The sequence below is a fragment of the Mus pahari genome, chromosome 4 (genome assembly GCF_900095145.1).
Source record: "Mus pahari chromosome 4, PAHARI_EIJ_v1.1, whole genome shotgun sequence".
In the NCBI taxonomy this organism is placed as follows: domain Eukaryota; kingdom Metazoa; phylum Chordata; class Mammalia; order Rodentia; family Muridae; genus Mus; species Mus pahari.
The window spans coordinates 126,025,629-126,040,769 of record NC_034593.1 but is presented as its reverse complement, the minus strand read 5'-3'; the positions used below and the strand labels follow the sequence as shown (position 1 = coordinate 126,040,769).

The 15,141-nt window shown below is 39.6% G+C and overlaps 1 protein-coding gene across 1 annotated transcript in view; it reads right to left on the bottom strand.

The window, feature by feature from the left end:
- The window catches only part of Eif4e (eukaryotic translation initiation factor 4E), a 31,714-nt gene that overhangs the window by 4,845 nt on the left and 11,728 nt on the right, over positions 1 to 15,141 (bottom strand). The window contains exons 2-5 of the mRNA XM_021195761.2: positions 6,576 to 6,682; positions 5,225 to 5,320; positions 2,644 to 2,707; positions 1,963 to 2,076 (exon numbers count right to left, since the gene is read on the bottom strand). Coding sequence (XP_021051420.1) covers positions 1,963 to 2,076; positions 2,644 to 2,707; positions 5,225 to 5,320; positions 6,576 to 6,682 — 381 coding nt within the window. The remainder of the gene's footprint in view (positions 1 to 1,962; positions 2,077 to 2,643; positions 2,708 to 5,224; positions 5,321 to 6,575; positions 6,683 to 15,141) is intronic.

Below are 15,141 nucleotides of genomic sequence, written 5' to 3'. Positions count from 1 at the left end.
AGCAGGCTGAGCAAGCCAGGGGAAGTAAGCCAGTAAAGAACATCCCTCGATGGCCTCTGCGTCAGCTCCTGCTTCCTGGCCTGCTTGAGTTCCAGTCCTGATTTTCTTTGGTGATAACAGCAATGTGGAAGTGTAAGCTGAATAAACCCTTTTCTCCCCAGCTTGCTTCTTGGTCCTGATGTTGTGCAGGGATAGAACCCCGACTAAGACACTCGTTAACATCCATCTGCTCAGATGCTTAGTTCGCTTACAATGATCGCAATGATCACAATTTATTTATGCTCCCATTAATTGATATTTTCTAACAGTTTCAAAGTAGAGTTCAGTGGCATTAAATATACTGAGCAACTGTAACTCAATCCATCACATTATTTTTCAACCTATAAAACTGAAATGTCCTTTTTCCTATGGCAGCAGCAACCAACCTGTAGGTCACAAACCCTTTGGGGCTTAAACGATCCTTTTAAAGGGGCTGCTTAGGACCATTAGAAAACACAGACATTCATATTACAATTCATAACAGCAGCAAAATTTATGTTATGAAGTAGCAACAAAAATATTGTTCTGGTTGAGGGTTCCCACAACCTGAGGAGCTGTTTTAAAGGAAGGTTGAGACCCACTGGCCTACGGCATCCCACAATGGTATTATTTACTCATACCCTCCTCCAAAAGCATGATTAAGTCTTTGCTTTACTAAAATGTTACTGATCCATGTAAGTACTTATTCACTTAGTGCTAACTGTAAATCAGTACTGAGTCTAAGTGGTTTAAAAAAAAAGCATTAACTATGAACTTCGGTCCCAAAATTATAATCTAGAACTTGATCACAGAAAATGCCTATAATTTCCTAGTGTAGCTCATAAAACCAAAGTGCTAAAGTATATCATAACACATTATTTACTTTTAAATATTAACCAATAATGTCATTACTTGCTTCACTAATTTCAAATTTTCATAATCTTTAATTATAATAATACTATAAATGGGTTGTAAAAACTCTACATTAATCACAAATTATAAAGTCCTATTATTTTTGACTAATGAAATAAGAGGAGAGAGACCTAATTGTATAGGTAAAGTTAATGTCATTCACTTTTTATTTTATTTGCTTATTTTTTTGGTTTTGAGACAGGGTTTCTCTGTATATCCCTGGCTGTCTTGGAAATCTCTATAGACTAGGTTGGCCTTGAACTCACAGAGATCTGCCTGTAAAGAACTGGGATTAAAATACTGCAACACTGCACCTAGTTTGTCAATCATTTTTTTATGACTTGTGGAATGATAGAAATCATTCACTGGGCTCACATTTGCCAACCAGCACTTGCCTATAATCCCAGCAATCAAAAAATTGGAGGCAGCAGGATCCTGAGCGGCAACGGCGGCCTGGCTAGGTAGTAAAACCCTGTCCTTAAAAAGCAAGGGCTGGGGACTGTTATTCAACAGGAAAGGTCACACCTAAACACACTAAGACCCTCCCCCCTTCATGTTTGTACATGTATTTGCATTCTATGGTAGTTTCAGGTTAGTATAAAGGTGTGGGTTTCCTCACGCCATATCTTCTAGCTTGTTCTCACACACCCCTCCCCATTATCTGCCCCGACCTCCTCGGGGCTTCACTCTGTGTTATCCCGTCTGGGCCATCTTCTACTTCCTAGTACATGTCTTCACTGTCCTTCAAATACAGATTATATAACACACTCATGTACTTAAAACCTAAGTTCCACATGAGAGAAGACATGCCATATTCTTCTTCCCCCAAGTCTGGCTTATTTTCCTTAACATACTTTCCAGCTATGTCCAAATACCAAAATGCTTCAGGAATTTATCTGCCATCCTTGCACAAGCATGGTACCAATTTCTACTCATTCTGGTTTTAGTAAATGTGATGCCACATGAGCACAAGGGTTTCTTTACAACAGGGGTTGTAAGTAAGAGAAAGGCAAACACATCCTAAAGCCTTACTGTCTCTAGCCAGAAGCGATCGAGGTCACTCCGTCTCTGCTGCTTGTTCAGTGTGATCAGCCACCGTCCTCCTCGTTTGTTTTTCTCATCTTCCCACATAGGCTCAATACCATCCTGCAGGAGAGGAAGGCAGCGTTAGACAGCGCTGGTACTTTGAGAGACAGTATTAGACTCAGCAAACAACACTGACAACTCTTCTTTCGTTCCCTGTACCCCTGCCACTGGCACAGCTTTTAAACATACAAAAGAACTACACGCCAGAGGCACGCAACTGCACAAGCGCCCCACCTCCTAGTGAACTCTCCAACTACAAGGCTTCATGTCACCTAAAGGTTCTGAAAATTCCCGAGCAGAAACCTTTTAGAAGCTACATTAAAAACTATGTAATATGAGCAAATTAATGCCCTATCCTAGCACCTGACAAAGGTCTGTTTATAAATATCTCATGGGTTTAAAATTAGCTGACAAAGTCAGTCTATTCAAGTATATCCAGGAAGGGCTGCACAGAATTAGCAAGGCTCGAGTCAATCCCAGGATGTTCCCATGAGTAACTAAGTCATACCACAGAGCACTGTACTCAAGCCTGGTAAAGCCAACTGCCTGAATTTGTGGCCAGTTTTTTACAAATACCTGAATGGTCTGGTCCTGTAATAAATATAAACAATCATTGATTAGGCATACCTTAAAAAGTGAGTAGTCACAGCCAGGCATTAAATTACTAGACAACTGGATATGGTTGTATAGACTAGGTAAAAGAAAATAATAATTAAAAACATAATATGTAATGCAGGGTTTGGGTGCTTACACACACACACACACATTTGGAAAATACAAAAAAACATAAAAGTATGTAGATTTGTTTTTCTTTTTTTGACTCTAGTTAATTTCTGAAATGGACAAAACAGGTCTAATGATTTACATTCAAAAAAATTTATAATGTCAACTAATATAAACAACTATCTCAAAGGACTACTCTAAAAAGTATTCTGATACATTTGTTAACTCAATGCAGCCATGTGCACTTAAGAAAATTAAACAAACCATCAGTACTGCACAGCTCAGTCAATCAACACTATTAGCTCTGCAAGTGTCCAAGTATAGACACAGCAGTGGTTCTCCAACTCAAAATGGCTCCCATCAGTCGGCAGAAGGGCTGTATCACTCATCTCTTGTAGTAAAACTGAATTACACATTGGTGACTGTATTTTCTCACCTCCAATAGACAGCAGAGTTTATCTTAGTTACAAACCTTGAATGACATTGCATGAGGGATGTTCTCCTGTGCTAACTTTAACTTTGTCTAGAAATATTTCAGACAATTTTAAGAAAGAAGTCTACATCTTTCTTAGCACATTACACAGTATAATCCACCTTGAATACGATAGTGTAAGTATCTAATGACTGACTGTTCCCAAACCACAACCTAAGAATCTTAAGATTACATGGATAAGACTAAAGCAAAAGGACTGAAGAAATGTTTCTGTAAAATCTTCTAGAAAGAAGTGAGAAATCAAGAAGTGGCCTAATCGATCCAGAAAGGTCAAGGGTCCATCCGTGCTTCCCAATCTCTCCGCTCCGGCTGGTTCCAGGGCTTTTGCTTACTGACTACCAACCATGTGGGGCTGTGCTCATTAGAGGAATCCTGGAACCAGGCTTATATAAACAGGTAAAAGCCAAGAATGCGGTCCAAGAGCACATGCAAGTGGGCATGGGATTCAAACCCTTCCTTTTTCCTTATTAAGAAACTGGAGAACTTTTTGTGTGTAAAGAAGGCTTCAGAGTTATTCAAAAGTCTTGCAGTAAACACAGTGAGAGTACAAAAACCACTTGAGCCTTTCAAGAACTCCAATTTAGACAGCCACCTCTAGTAATTAGAAGAGCTAAAATATACTTGTTTCATTAAAAAACAAAACAAAACAAAACAAAACAAACCCATAATGTTCTTAGAGAAAAATGAATCCAGCAGTTTTATGGACCCTGTATGTTGCCCTTCCCAGTGAAGCAATGAACGCCTAATATCAGTTGCAGGGAAGTATCAGTGCAGGCACTGGGAACACTGACTGTGGCCTTAAAAATACAGCTATGAATAATTTAATGACTACAATCAGACAGGGTTTCTCTGTGTAGCCCTGGCTGTCCTGGAACTCACTCTGTAGACCAGGCTGGCCTCAAACTCAGAAATCCGCCTGCCTCTGCCTCCCAAGTGCTGGGATTAAAGGCGTGCGCCACCACTGTCCAGCACAATCTATTCTTTTGTGAGCAAAATAGACTCAAGTTACATGAAAATGTTAGCCACTAAACTCAGCACCTACGAGCCTAATATAAACATAGAGAATAGTAACTGTGAGGTAACTCTCTCTAAACTCTTCTCCAACTTTTGCCTCTCATATTCTCAAAAAGTATTTCCCTAAAAAACATCTAGACAATTCAACTTTGGATGAACTAGGATGCATCTCAATAGTACAGCACTTGCCTATCATGTTCAAGGTCCTAAATTTGATCCTCAGAAAAAAAGAAATCTCAAAACATCTAAGGCATGAGCAGTGTTTACCTGCTATGCCTTGGCAGGTAAAGGCGGTAGGGGATTCCAAGCTCTAGAATGTTAGGACATCCTCAAAAACTCAGCTACATTCTGTCTCAAACACACATTTCTCAAAAAAAAGTTCAGTTTAAATTCTATTTGTAAGTCTTGATCCAAGTTAACTTCTTCCTAAACTAAAAACTAATCTTAAAAAACATTTTGATAACTCTTTGATAAATGACAATAAAATTAATGACCTAATATTACAGACATATCATTGTCTTGATATTCCTCTGAGTTTACAGCTCTGAAAGTTAATTTTTATGAGCTCCACCTTTTGAAATCCTGAGCAGGGAAATTCCAGATATTATACTAAATAAAAGCTGTCTGCAGAAATGGGTTAAGTTTAATAAGGCTTTCTAGCATCCAGTTATGGCATAAATATATGTAGATGACTGCACAGGAGATGGACAGCCAAAAGGCTATCAAAAAACTCTAGGACAATAAAAGAGGATTCTCACAGGAAGTTGAGGAATACAAAGTAATCAAACCTAAATATAATGGTGTGTTTGCTGTTTGTAAGGGTGCTGAAACATAGGGCTTTTATACATACTCAACAATGTAAAATAAAGTCTAACTACCAATTCAAACACTTGTGAAGATATTCATCTTTCATTTTATGAATGATGTAAGATAAAAAAATTATACAACTTAAAAGTGTAAGTATCTTAAATTACTTACGCCCAAAAGTCTTCAACAGTATCAAACTTAGAGATCAATCGAAGGTTTGCTTGCCAAGTTTTGCTTTTATCATTTTTAAAAAACCAGAGTGCCCACCTGAAAATAAAAGCCAGTATATAATAAACAGTTGTTTACCCATACTCATAGCTGATTATTTACCAGTCAAAGGGTAGAAGTGTCCATCAGTAGGAAAATGGTGTAAAATGTAGAACTGATAGACAATGGAAAATAAACCAACCTTAAAGAGGGTATCTGACACAGCATAACAGGGACGAAGTCTAAGAATACAAGCCTATGTGAAATACCCCACACATACACACATGGTTCTACTTACATGAAGTACCTAAGATTTGGAGCAGTCAAAAGTGGTGCTGAGGATTGAACAGGTGGTGACAACAACTTATTTAATAAACTAATTTTAGTTTAAAAGATGGAAATGGTACCAAGGAAACTGCACAGGACAGGCAAAAGCACTTGCCGTGGAGGCCTGGTAACTGACAACTAGAACCCCTGGGGAAAAACCCTGGAAAAAGCCAGCTTTTTCTTGTCCTGTGACCTCAAATTTGTGCTATGCTACATGAAACCTTCACATTGTTTATACACATGCACACATTTTTATAAAATACATTGGGGTGGAGGCATTTCCAGGGGGTTCTCTTTGCAGCCCTGGCTCTCCTCTCTTTACAGAGCAGGCTGGACTCTAAAGACCACCACCTCCCCCAGTGCTAGGATTAAGGCAGGTGCTGCCACAGCAGGCTCTAAAATGCATATGTTTTTAAAGATGAAATAGGTTCGTTATAAACAATGTAAATGTAATTAACATTACTAAGCTATAAAGATTTTAAGAAAAGCAAGAAGGGCTGGACTGGTGACTCAGTGGTTGAAAGCTCTGACTACTCTTGCAGAGAACATATACAGTTCCCTACTCGTACATGGTGGTTCAGACAATTATAACTAGTTCCAGAGGAGCTAATGATCTCTTCTGGCCTCCACAGCCACTGTACACATACACTGCACAGTCACAGATGCAGGCCAAACACCACCCATACACATAAAAACAAATTAAAAAATAAATAACACAAAAAGGGTAAGATAAATTGCTATTTGTATTTTATGACATGCATTTGAAACCTTGAATAAGCCATGTTCCCACTTCCCACAGCCCTCCACTCTGTCCTGTGTGTATGACTATCTCCTTCAGAGGCCTTCCTTCTCCTTTAATAAGAATCCTCTACAGGCTGACAATTGAGCAGATCTAAAACCAGTCATACCTAACTTTTCTCTGTAAACCTATCTTGTTCACCACACCCTTATTACCTAAGTCAGAAAAACTACTCAGCAGAAAGCTTACCTGTTCTGTAGAGGGTGTTTAATATAGTGCTCTGGGTTAGCAACCTCCTGATTAGACTCTGTTTTGTCCTCTTCTGCAGGTGGGGGATTAGTGGTAGGGGTGGTTTCCTAATGGGAAATAATATCAAGTAGGATTTTAAGTTTTTAAATATAACTGTGACAGCAATACCATAAACAAACTTGATCCAATGACTGAGAACAGTTGACTTCTAAGACAAACGTCTGACCCTCTCTAGGAGAATTGGGCTACTCTACCACTTCATGACAAAAAAGTTTCTCAAACTTGAAAGTGATTTTATAAAATGTACACCACCTTCCTATTTGCACATTTTTAAAATCAAAGAGTATGTATAAAGTTCAATGATCTGACATTCTTACCAGATGTTAAAGTATTACATAGGGCTAATGGCATAGGCAACAGTCAAGCATATGTCTAGCATGCACGGAACAGTGGGTTCTATTCCCAGGTCCACCAACAATAAAGACGTACTACATTACTGAAGTAGAGCCGAGAGAGGTTTAAAGCTATGCTCTGACAAGTTTAACCAAAAGTGATCAAGCCAGTAATACAGAAGTCCTTGGAAACTTCATGTCAGACTCATTGAAAGAACAGCTGTTTGGAATTCAACAGGCAATAATGGAAGAATGTGGACACTGACTTGAACTTCAGTCTTCTTTTAGGCTATGTAAAGGGAGTCTGGGAATAATTTAAGTATTTCCCATTTGTCCCCTTGCTGCTTCCTCGGACTGCTATAAGCTGATCTTAATAGCCAAGGAAGACCATCAGAACTAAAGCAAAGGCTAGAACAGAGGGCAGGAACACTCTCCGTGCCCCATACACACAACTATATTTGGTTATTAGATTTAAAAAAAAACTTTCTTTTAAAGATAGTAAGTACACTATAGCTGTCTTCAGACACTCCAGAAGAGGGCGTCAGATCTCGTAAGGATGGTTGTGAGTCACCATGTGGTTGCTGGGATTTGAACTCTGCACCTTTGGAAGAGCAGTCGGGTACTCTTACCAGCTGAGCCATCTCACCAGCACTCCCCAAAAAAACCTTTTTAAAGACGTATTCCTACATGTTTGAGTGCTTTGCCTGGAGTGTATCTGTGTATTCCCAGAGTGCAATGCTTACTAAAAGCCAGAACAGGCTGTTATTTTCAGCCATGTGAAAGCTGGAGATTGAACCGGGGTCCTTGTGGAAGAGCAGCAGCCAGAGCTCTTAAATGCTCAGCCATCTCTCAGCTTTCATTTTTAATATTTCTATTTAATTTATAGACTCCTCGGCTCTAGGCATACAAGTCTTGTCTTCTATGTCTTAGACAACACTTGAATTATACTCCAGCCAAACTATCAGCTTTAAACTGACCCATGTATGTGCTAAAAGACTAGAAATGATAACTACTCGATTTAAAACATACTTTTTAAAGTAGCCTGTAATATGTTCAGAAGCTTTATTCTCTGCATCCATAAAAATTATTCAGGGGTCAGGTACTACAAACCCAAACCTGATGTTTAAAGTTCTATCCTTGGAACTTACATAGCGTCAGACACAGTGGCAAGCATCTCTGAGTCAGACAAGATGAGAAACAGAGACCGAAGAATCAGTCAGACTCAAAGCTAGCTGGCCTGTAAGCTCTGAGACTGAGTTACGCAGGTATGGGTACAGACAGTATCACATGCATACACCACAATAAACACGCTAAGACAGACACCATTTTAAAAAGAAAGAAAGAGGCTGGTCAGATAGCTTGGCAGGTTAAGTGTTCCCTGCCAAGTCAGTAAACCTGATTTCAATCCCTGGGCACCCACATCATAGAAGGCTCCTACAAGTTCTCTTGACATTCACCCCACCCTCACATATACATATAAACACAAAATAGAGAAATATGGCATCAACTATGTTTGATTTTGCTCACTAGATTACCAGAGGCCATGGTACTTAAGCATAAACTATGAACTTAGTAACTGAACAAATGTAAACATTTATATAGACTAACCAATACCCTAAAATAAACATATAGTCAGCTCCTTAACAAAATCATTAACATGTTCTCATTAGCCAATTTAAATGTTCAAAGAGAGCAGTCACTGAACAGCATATTCTCCCTGACTAGCTTAGAATCACAGTGCTGTACAGACAAACAGCGGGGCTCCATGGTTTTGGAGAGAGGAACAGCGGTGATGGACTTGCTAACAATGCACTGGACAGAATGAGGGGCAGAAAAGTGAGCCACAAAAAGCCATGCATAGATAGCCCCTCGGTCCTACGATGATGCTGAGGGCATGCTGTGACGCTGAGGACGTGTCATAGTGTGACTTTGGGCAGTTTACAGAGAACACAGTCAAATTCTCGGGGGCAGAGTGTTGGGGAAACTCAAGTCCTTATAGTCAGAGTCCCTTTCAACTTTCAGGTTAAACCAGAAGAAAGTCATATTCTAGGAATAAAAGTCATGGCATTATGAGTAAGGTATAAGTCTTAAATAGAGAACCAATCTTGATCGTGTCGAAACATCTATCTATAGACTAACAGTCTCCAAAAATAAAACGTCACTCTTGGGGCTGGAGAGATGGCTCAGTGGTTAAGAGCACTGACTGTTCTTCCAGAGGTCCTGAGTTCAATTCCCAGCAACCACATGGTGGCTCACAACCATCTGTAATGGGATCTGTGCCCTCTTCTGCTGTGTCTGAAGACAGACAGCTACAGTGTACTCATTAAAATAAATTAATAAAAAAAAAGTCACTCTTCAGAAAGAACACAATCTGGAGCTTCTGTATTAAGCTCACAATCTACCCATTAATCAAATATTGCATGGTAAAGAACTTAAGTGACTAATACTCAAAAGATTTTTAAGTCTAAAGACAATTCAGATTTCAAATAACAGTTACCAGGCAAAGACTTAACCACAATTATCATTGAGATACAAATTATCCAATCTAAAGTTTTTAGATTTTTTTTTTAAAAAGATTTATTTATTTATTATATGTAAATACACTGTAGCTGTCTTCAGACGCTCCAGAAGAGGGCGCCAGATCTCCTTACGGATGGTTGTGAGCCACCATGTAGTTGCTGGGATTTGAGCTCAGGACCTTCGGAAGAGCAGTCAGGTGCTCTTACCTGCTGAGCCATCTCACCAGCCCCCTTTAGATTTACTTTATGTGTATGAGTGGTTTGCCTGCACATATGTATGTGCACTATATTTATGTGTACAATAGCCGCATCAGATCCCCCAGAACTAAAAATTACAGATGGCGGTGTGGGTGCTGGGAACCAAACCAAGGTTGTCTGGCAGAGCTGCCAGTGCTCCTAACCACAAAAGCATCTTTCCAGCCCTTAATTTTTTTTTTTAATAATTTTTTTTTTTTGAGACAGGGTAGCCCTGGTTGAACAGGAAGCCGTGCCTACTACTGCATTCTGCATGCTGGAATTAAAATTATATGCCACAACATGCAGCTAAATACAAACTTATTTTTAAGGCTGTTTCCTACAGAGTACAGATGATAGGACTGTATTACATTTATAAAATGTTTAAAAACAAACTTTAAACTTCATGGTGGCTCACAGCTGTATGAAAGACTTGGTAGGCTAAACCAGGACTCAATGTTCCAAGCCAGCCTATGCTGCTTAGCCATTCTGAGATCAGACTGCAATTCTGTGAAACCCTGTCTCAAAAACAAAGGTATCCAAGGCTGGGAGAGATGATTCAAGGGTAAAGAGCACTGCACTGGCTGTTCTTCCAGAGGGCCTAGGTTTAATTCCCAGAAACCACATAGTAGCTCACAACCATCTCTAACTCCAGTTCCAGGAGATTCAACACCCTTACAAAGACATGCATGGAGGCAAAACACCAATGAACATAAAATTTTAAATGTAAATCATAAAAAGAAAAGTGTTTTTTTTTTAAAGTAAAGTGAATCATTTGGACAAAAGTAAAGGCTAACTTAATAGATGGTTACTCTCAAAATAACCTAACACATTTTAGCCTAATTGACAGCCTGCCCTTGAAAGGTCACAGAATAAATAATAAGTACATTACAAAAGGGTAGACCTTAAGGAAGAATAAAACCATAGGATGGTGTTGTGTTTACTCTAGAAGATCATAACCAAAGTCTCTAAAGTGGGGGTGATTTGGATGGTATACTGCAGTGACTGAAGGCCTGGGATGTCAAGCTAAGAAAGTACACTTCAGTTGTTGGATAAGCAGTGGAAGCAACTAACTGGTAGATCAAAGAGATTAAATACCAATGGCAAGTAAAGGAAGAGAAAAATATGGTCAGTTCAAATGCAAAGGGTAGCCTGGTTTTAGATCAGTTGAGTTTATATGGGTCAAATACAATGTTCAGTAATGTACTTGAGTAAGCTGCGGTACCAACAGCAGAAAGTTGTAAAAAGTAAAAAAAAAAAAAAAGGGGGGGGGGTGGGAGCCTTTAAAGAGCAGGACAAATCCAACAGCTAGCTGCAAGACCTCAAGCCTTCTCAACATTCTGTAAAAAACTATCACACCAGCAAGTTAATACTATCGATGTGTCACAGTCCTAATGTTATTGGCTAAGTGTTTCTTGCAGCCGTTTTCTCTAATAAATGTGATGAAATTTTAGTCTCACTTTTACCACATCAATTTTCTATCGGTTCACAAAATCCTGCTATGCTTAAAACCTGGCATAAGGTTTTAAATATTCAAACTGTCACCAACTTGCAATGTGAACAGTTAAGCCATCTCTTCTGGAAATGAATACTGCCCTCCAAGCCCCTGGTTTGTGTCTACTACCTCCATCCCACAAAGAACTGATGCTTTCTCTTTCATTTTAGAGCAGATCACACAACTCTTAACTTCATTGGAAGTGTACAAAATTCCTCCGTTCAGCACACGGCTTTCCTAGATTCAAAGCAGAAACTCCAAGTGGGACACTATATTTACTGCTGGTCTACATACTTATGATGGCCTACAGGGAAGTTAAGCTATTGAAATGTAAAGTAGACATTTGGAAACATTTACTGCATTTTACAGTAATTATATATCTACTAAAATCAGTCACATACATTTTTCAGAGTATGTATCATTTTTTAAAAGCAGTACCTTTTCTTTTCTTTTCTTTTTTTAAGAGCTAAGGTCTCAAAAAAGCTGGCCTCAAAAAGATGAGGTAGCAGAGGTCAGATGAGACTCTACCATCCAAGTGCCAGAGATAAGCTTCACTAAACCTGACTTCTATCAACAAGTTTTTCACCACTATGTGGGATATGCTGGGCTCAATTCATATCTACAGCCATCTGGAACCCCAGCTTTGCCATTCACTTTGTGTAATTCTGAGTATGTAACATTTTCTGAACCTCCTTTTTCTCTTCTTTTTTAGATGGGTATTGCAGCACCCATCACTGCTGGGCCTAGATGAACTGCAAGATGCAAAGCCTTCCTTCCACTCTAAGTTCTCAATGAATGTAACAGGGACAAATCTTTGGGCACTTCTATTACAGACCTCGCATGCCCTTGTATCTGGAATGGTTCCAGAATTATAAACTTTAATCCTCTTTAAAAACAAAACAAAACACGTGGGTTATGTGCACATGAATGCAGTGCCCAAAGCCAGAGGCATTGGATCCCTCCTGGAGCTGGTGTTACAAATTGTATCAATGTGGATGCTGGGAGCTGAACTCAGTACTCTAGAAGAACAGTCTATACCACCAAATCACCTTTGCATCCCTTTCTTTACCATTTCTTAAACAAACAAACAAACACTAATTGTATGGTTTCATGGTGTGATGGTTTGTATATGCTTGGCACAAGGAGTGGCACTATTAGGAGGTGTGGCCTTGTTGGAACAGGTGTGTCGGTGTGGGTGTGGGTGTGCGCTCTAAGACCCTCATCCTAGCTGCCTGGAAGTGCATCTCCTCATAGTAGCTTTCAGGTGAAGATGTAGGACTCTCAGCTTCTCCTGCACCATGCCTGCCTGGATGCTGCCATGCTCCCACCTTGATGATAATGGACTGAGCATCCAAACCTGTGAGCCAGCCACAATTAAATGTTGTCCCTGTAAGAGTTGCGTTGGTCATGGTGTCTGTTCATAGCAGTAAAACCCTAAGACACGTGGCTTTCTCTATTCTGCAAATATTTGAGGTATTGATATGTGTGTAGAGATTGTACTGAGTATGTTATGATTTTGAAAAGAGGAAAGAACTATGACACATCCTGCTCACCTCTCCTCTCTGATTAATGTGTACTTAATACCTCTGGGTAGCCAGCCAGTAGAAATAATCACTTTACCCCTCCCAGAGCAAAAACCCTACACTGAAGTCACTCTACTGTGGCAGTCCTGCTCCCTTCTTTTCTGTTCTGCAGCTTCAATACTTTTGGCCTGTATTCTGTATTTTTCTGCCTTGATAAACTAGTGAATGGTTAGGACATAATATGGAGCTGAACTATTTATTGATGAGGAATATAATGGATATTGAAGTCAAGCACCACTCTAAAGATCAAAAGAAAAAGAAATACATTGTGTCTGATGTATCTGCTCGCCTATGGTTCTGTGGTTGTAAGCAATGCTCCATCTAACAACTTTTGTTTTCCAAGCTCTGCCCTCACTACTACAGTTTTCCTAATAACATCACATGTAATCCCAGATCTACCGATTTCTGACAGACTAGGAGGAAATATTACAAAGCGTGTACAGAGGGAATCTGTTGCCCAATTCCAGTTATAGTCCCTATTTGACAATTCCTTACTTATTTTTAATTAGTAGTGTGAAACTTTTCTAGAACAGGGATTTAAGTGATTAAAACTCCCTATAAGCATCAATTTCCTTAATTGCAAAATAAAGTGGGGTCTGGCATACAAGTGATGGACAGCTGACAGTCAGTCAGTCCTGGGCAGTTTCAGTGCTGTGAATGGGGAAGAGGCAGATGAGTAAGGAGGCATACCAAACAAAACCCCAAGTTCTGGGGAGGTCTGACTGACTAGTCCTTTTAATCTTACCATAAGGAAAAATAAATTTAAACTACAGAAGCTGAATCATTATCATTCATATATCAGTAACTTATATCAGGAGTAGAGACCTAACTGCCTGGAGCCTGCACTCTAAATTACAGTCCTTAACTCAATAGTTTCTGTCTACTCTCAATTCTTTGACCAACTCTTCTTCTAACTCAATCAGGCACACACCAAGTGTGGATACATGAAGAAGAAGAAAAAAAAAAAGAAACTGGTGACTGATTGAGTATCTCAGCTTCAGGGGATCCATAGCCCTCTTCTAGCCTCTGTAGTTAGCTGCACTCATGTCTATACATACACATTTAAATTTATTTATTAAATTATTTAAAACTATAGTACAAAGGATCAAAATACACTAGTATAAAAAGAACAAAGAGACACGAGAGTACAGATGGCCAGATGGTAACTGAATCAATGCAGATCAAGCTGGCAAGACCATTAAAACTCCAGTAAAGAAGGGGTAGTAAGTTAAAGGAAAGCTAGATTCCTCAATCTCCTCTCCTACTTCAAGCTATTGGAACTGCTATCCTGAGTTCAAAAATAAAATAACAATCTTAGAGGAAACAGGCAGAAGTGTGTGCAGGCTTGCTCTCTCCCGAAGCCCCCCCCCAAAGAAATGTTATGATTGTACATAAAACAATTACAGGAAGCTGTAAGAAAAAGATCATTCAGCCAGGTGGCAGTGGTGCACAACTTTAACCCTAACCCTTGGAAGACAGAGGCAGGCAGATCTCTGTGTTCAAGGCCAGCCTGGTCTACAGAGCAAGTCCTAGGACAGCAAGGGCTACACAACACAAAACAAAATATTCAAAGGACAAAAAGAGAAGAAAAATAACACCTTCAAACTAAAATTAATATCTAAAAGACTAGAAATAGATAACCCCCCCCAAAAAATATTAGCCTAGTAAATCCCAATGAAGAATAAAGAGAAAAAAGAAAAAAAAATGAATGAATGGATGGATGAATGAATGAATACTAATAGAAGTGATGGATTGGAGCTGTCATGATCCCAGTCTTCCCCAGGTTGGCTTGAGGCAGCCTAAGTTTAACTTTCTCCTTCTGTCCTCCATCTCTCAGCTCAGATGCCATGCCACCTCCACCATGCCACCCAGTTCAAGCCAAGTCCTGTGTGAGGTACACTGGAGGCCAATTTCAGTCTGCTCTGCCCCTGGGCCCGTATCAAAACTAAAAACAAATAAATAAAAATAATAGAAGAGTTATGAGCACTGCAGTGAGACTGGCCAAGATAAAGGGGGTTTGGGTTTTGCCTGGATCACCAAACCCCTCAAAAGAATTGCCAAAAGAAAACACCCCACAGGAGACTCTTATTAACAAAGCTATCCCAGAGAGCTTTCTGGGGTCACTACAAAGCTGTGGCTGTAATGCTGTTGGCTACCACCCTCATGAGACCAACAGTGGAAAAGTTAAATTGACAATTACCAGGGAAGAAGGATTATCTGACAACCCTAAATAACTGAAACTCTAAGAAGCTCAGGAAGCACCAGCACAATGGAGGAAAACGCTTACACAAGGGGAAACAAGCCGTTACAGTAACCGAATGGAGACTTAGGAATAGCTACAAC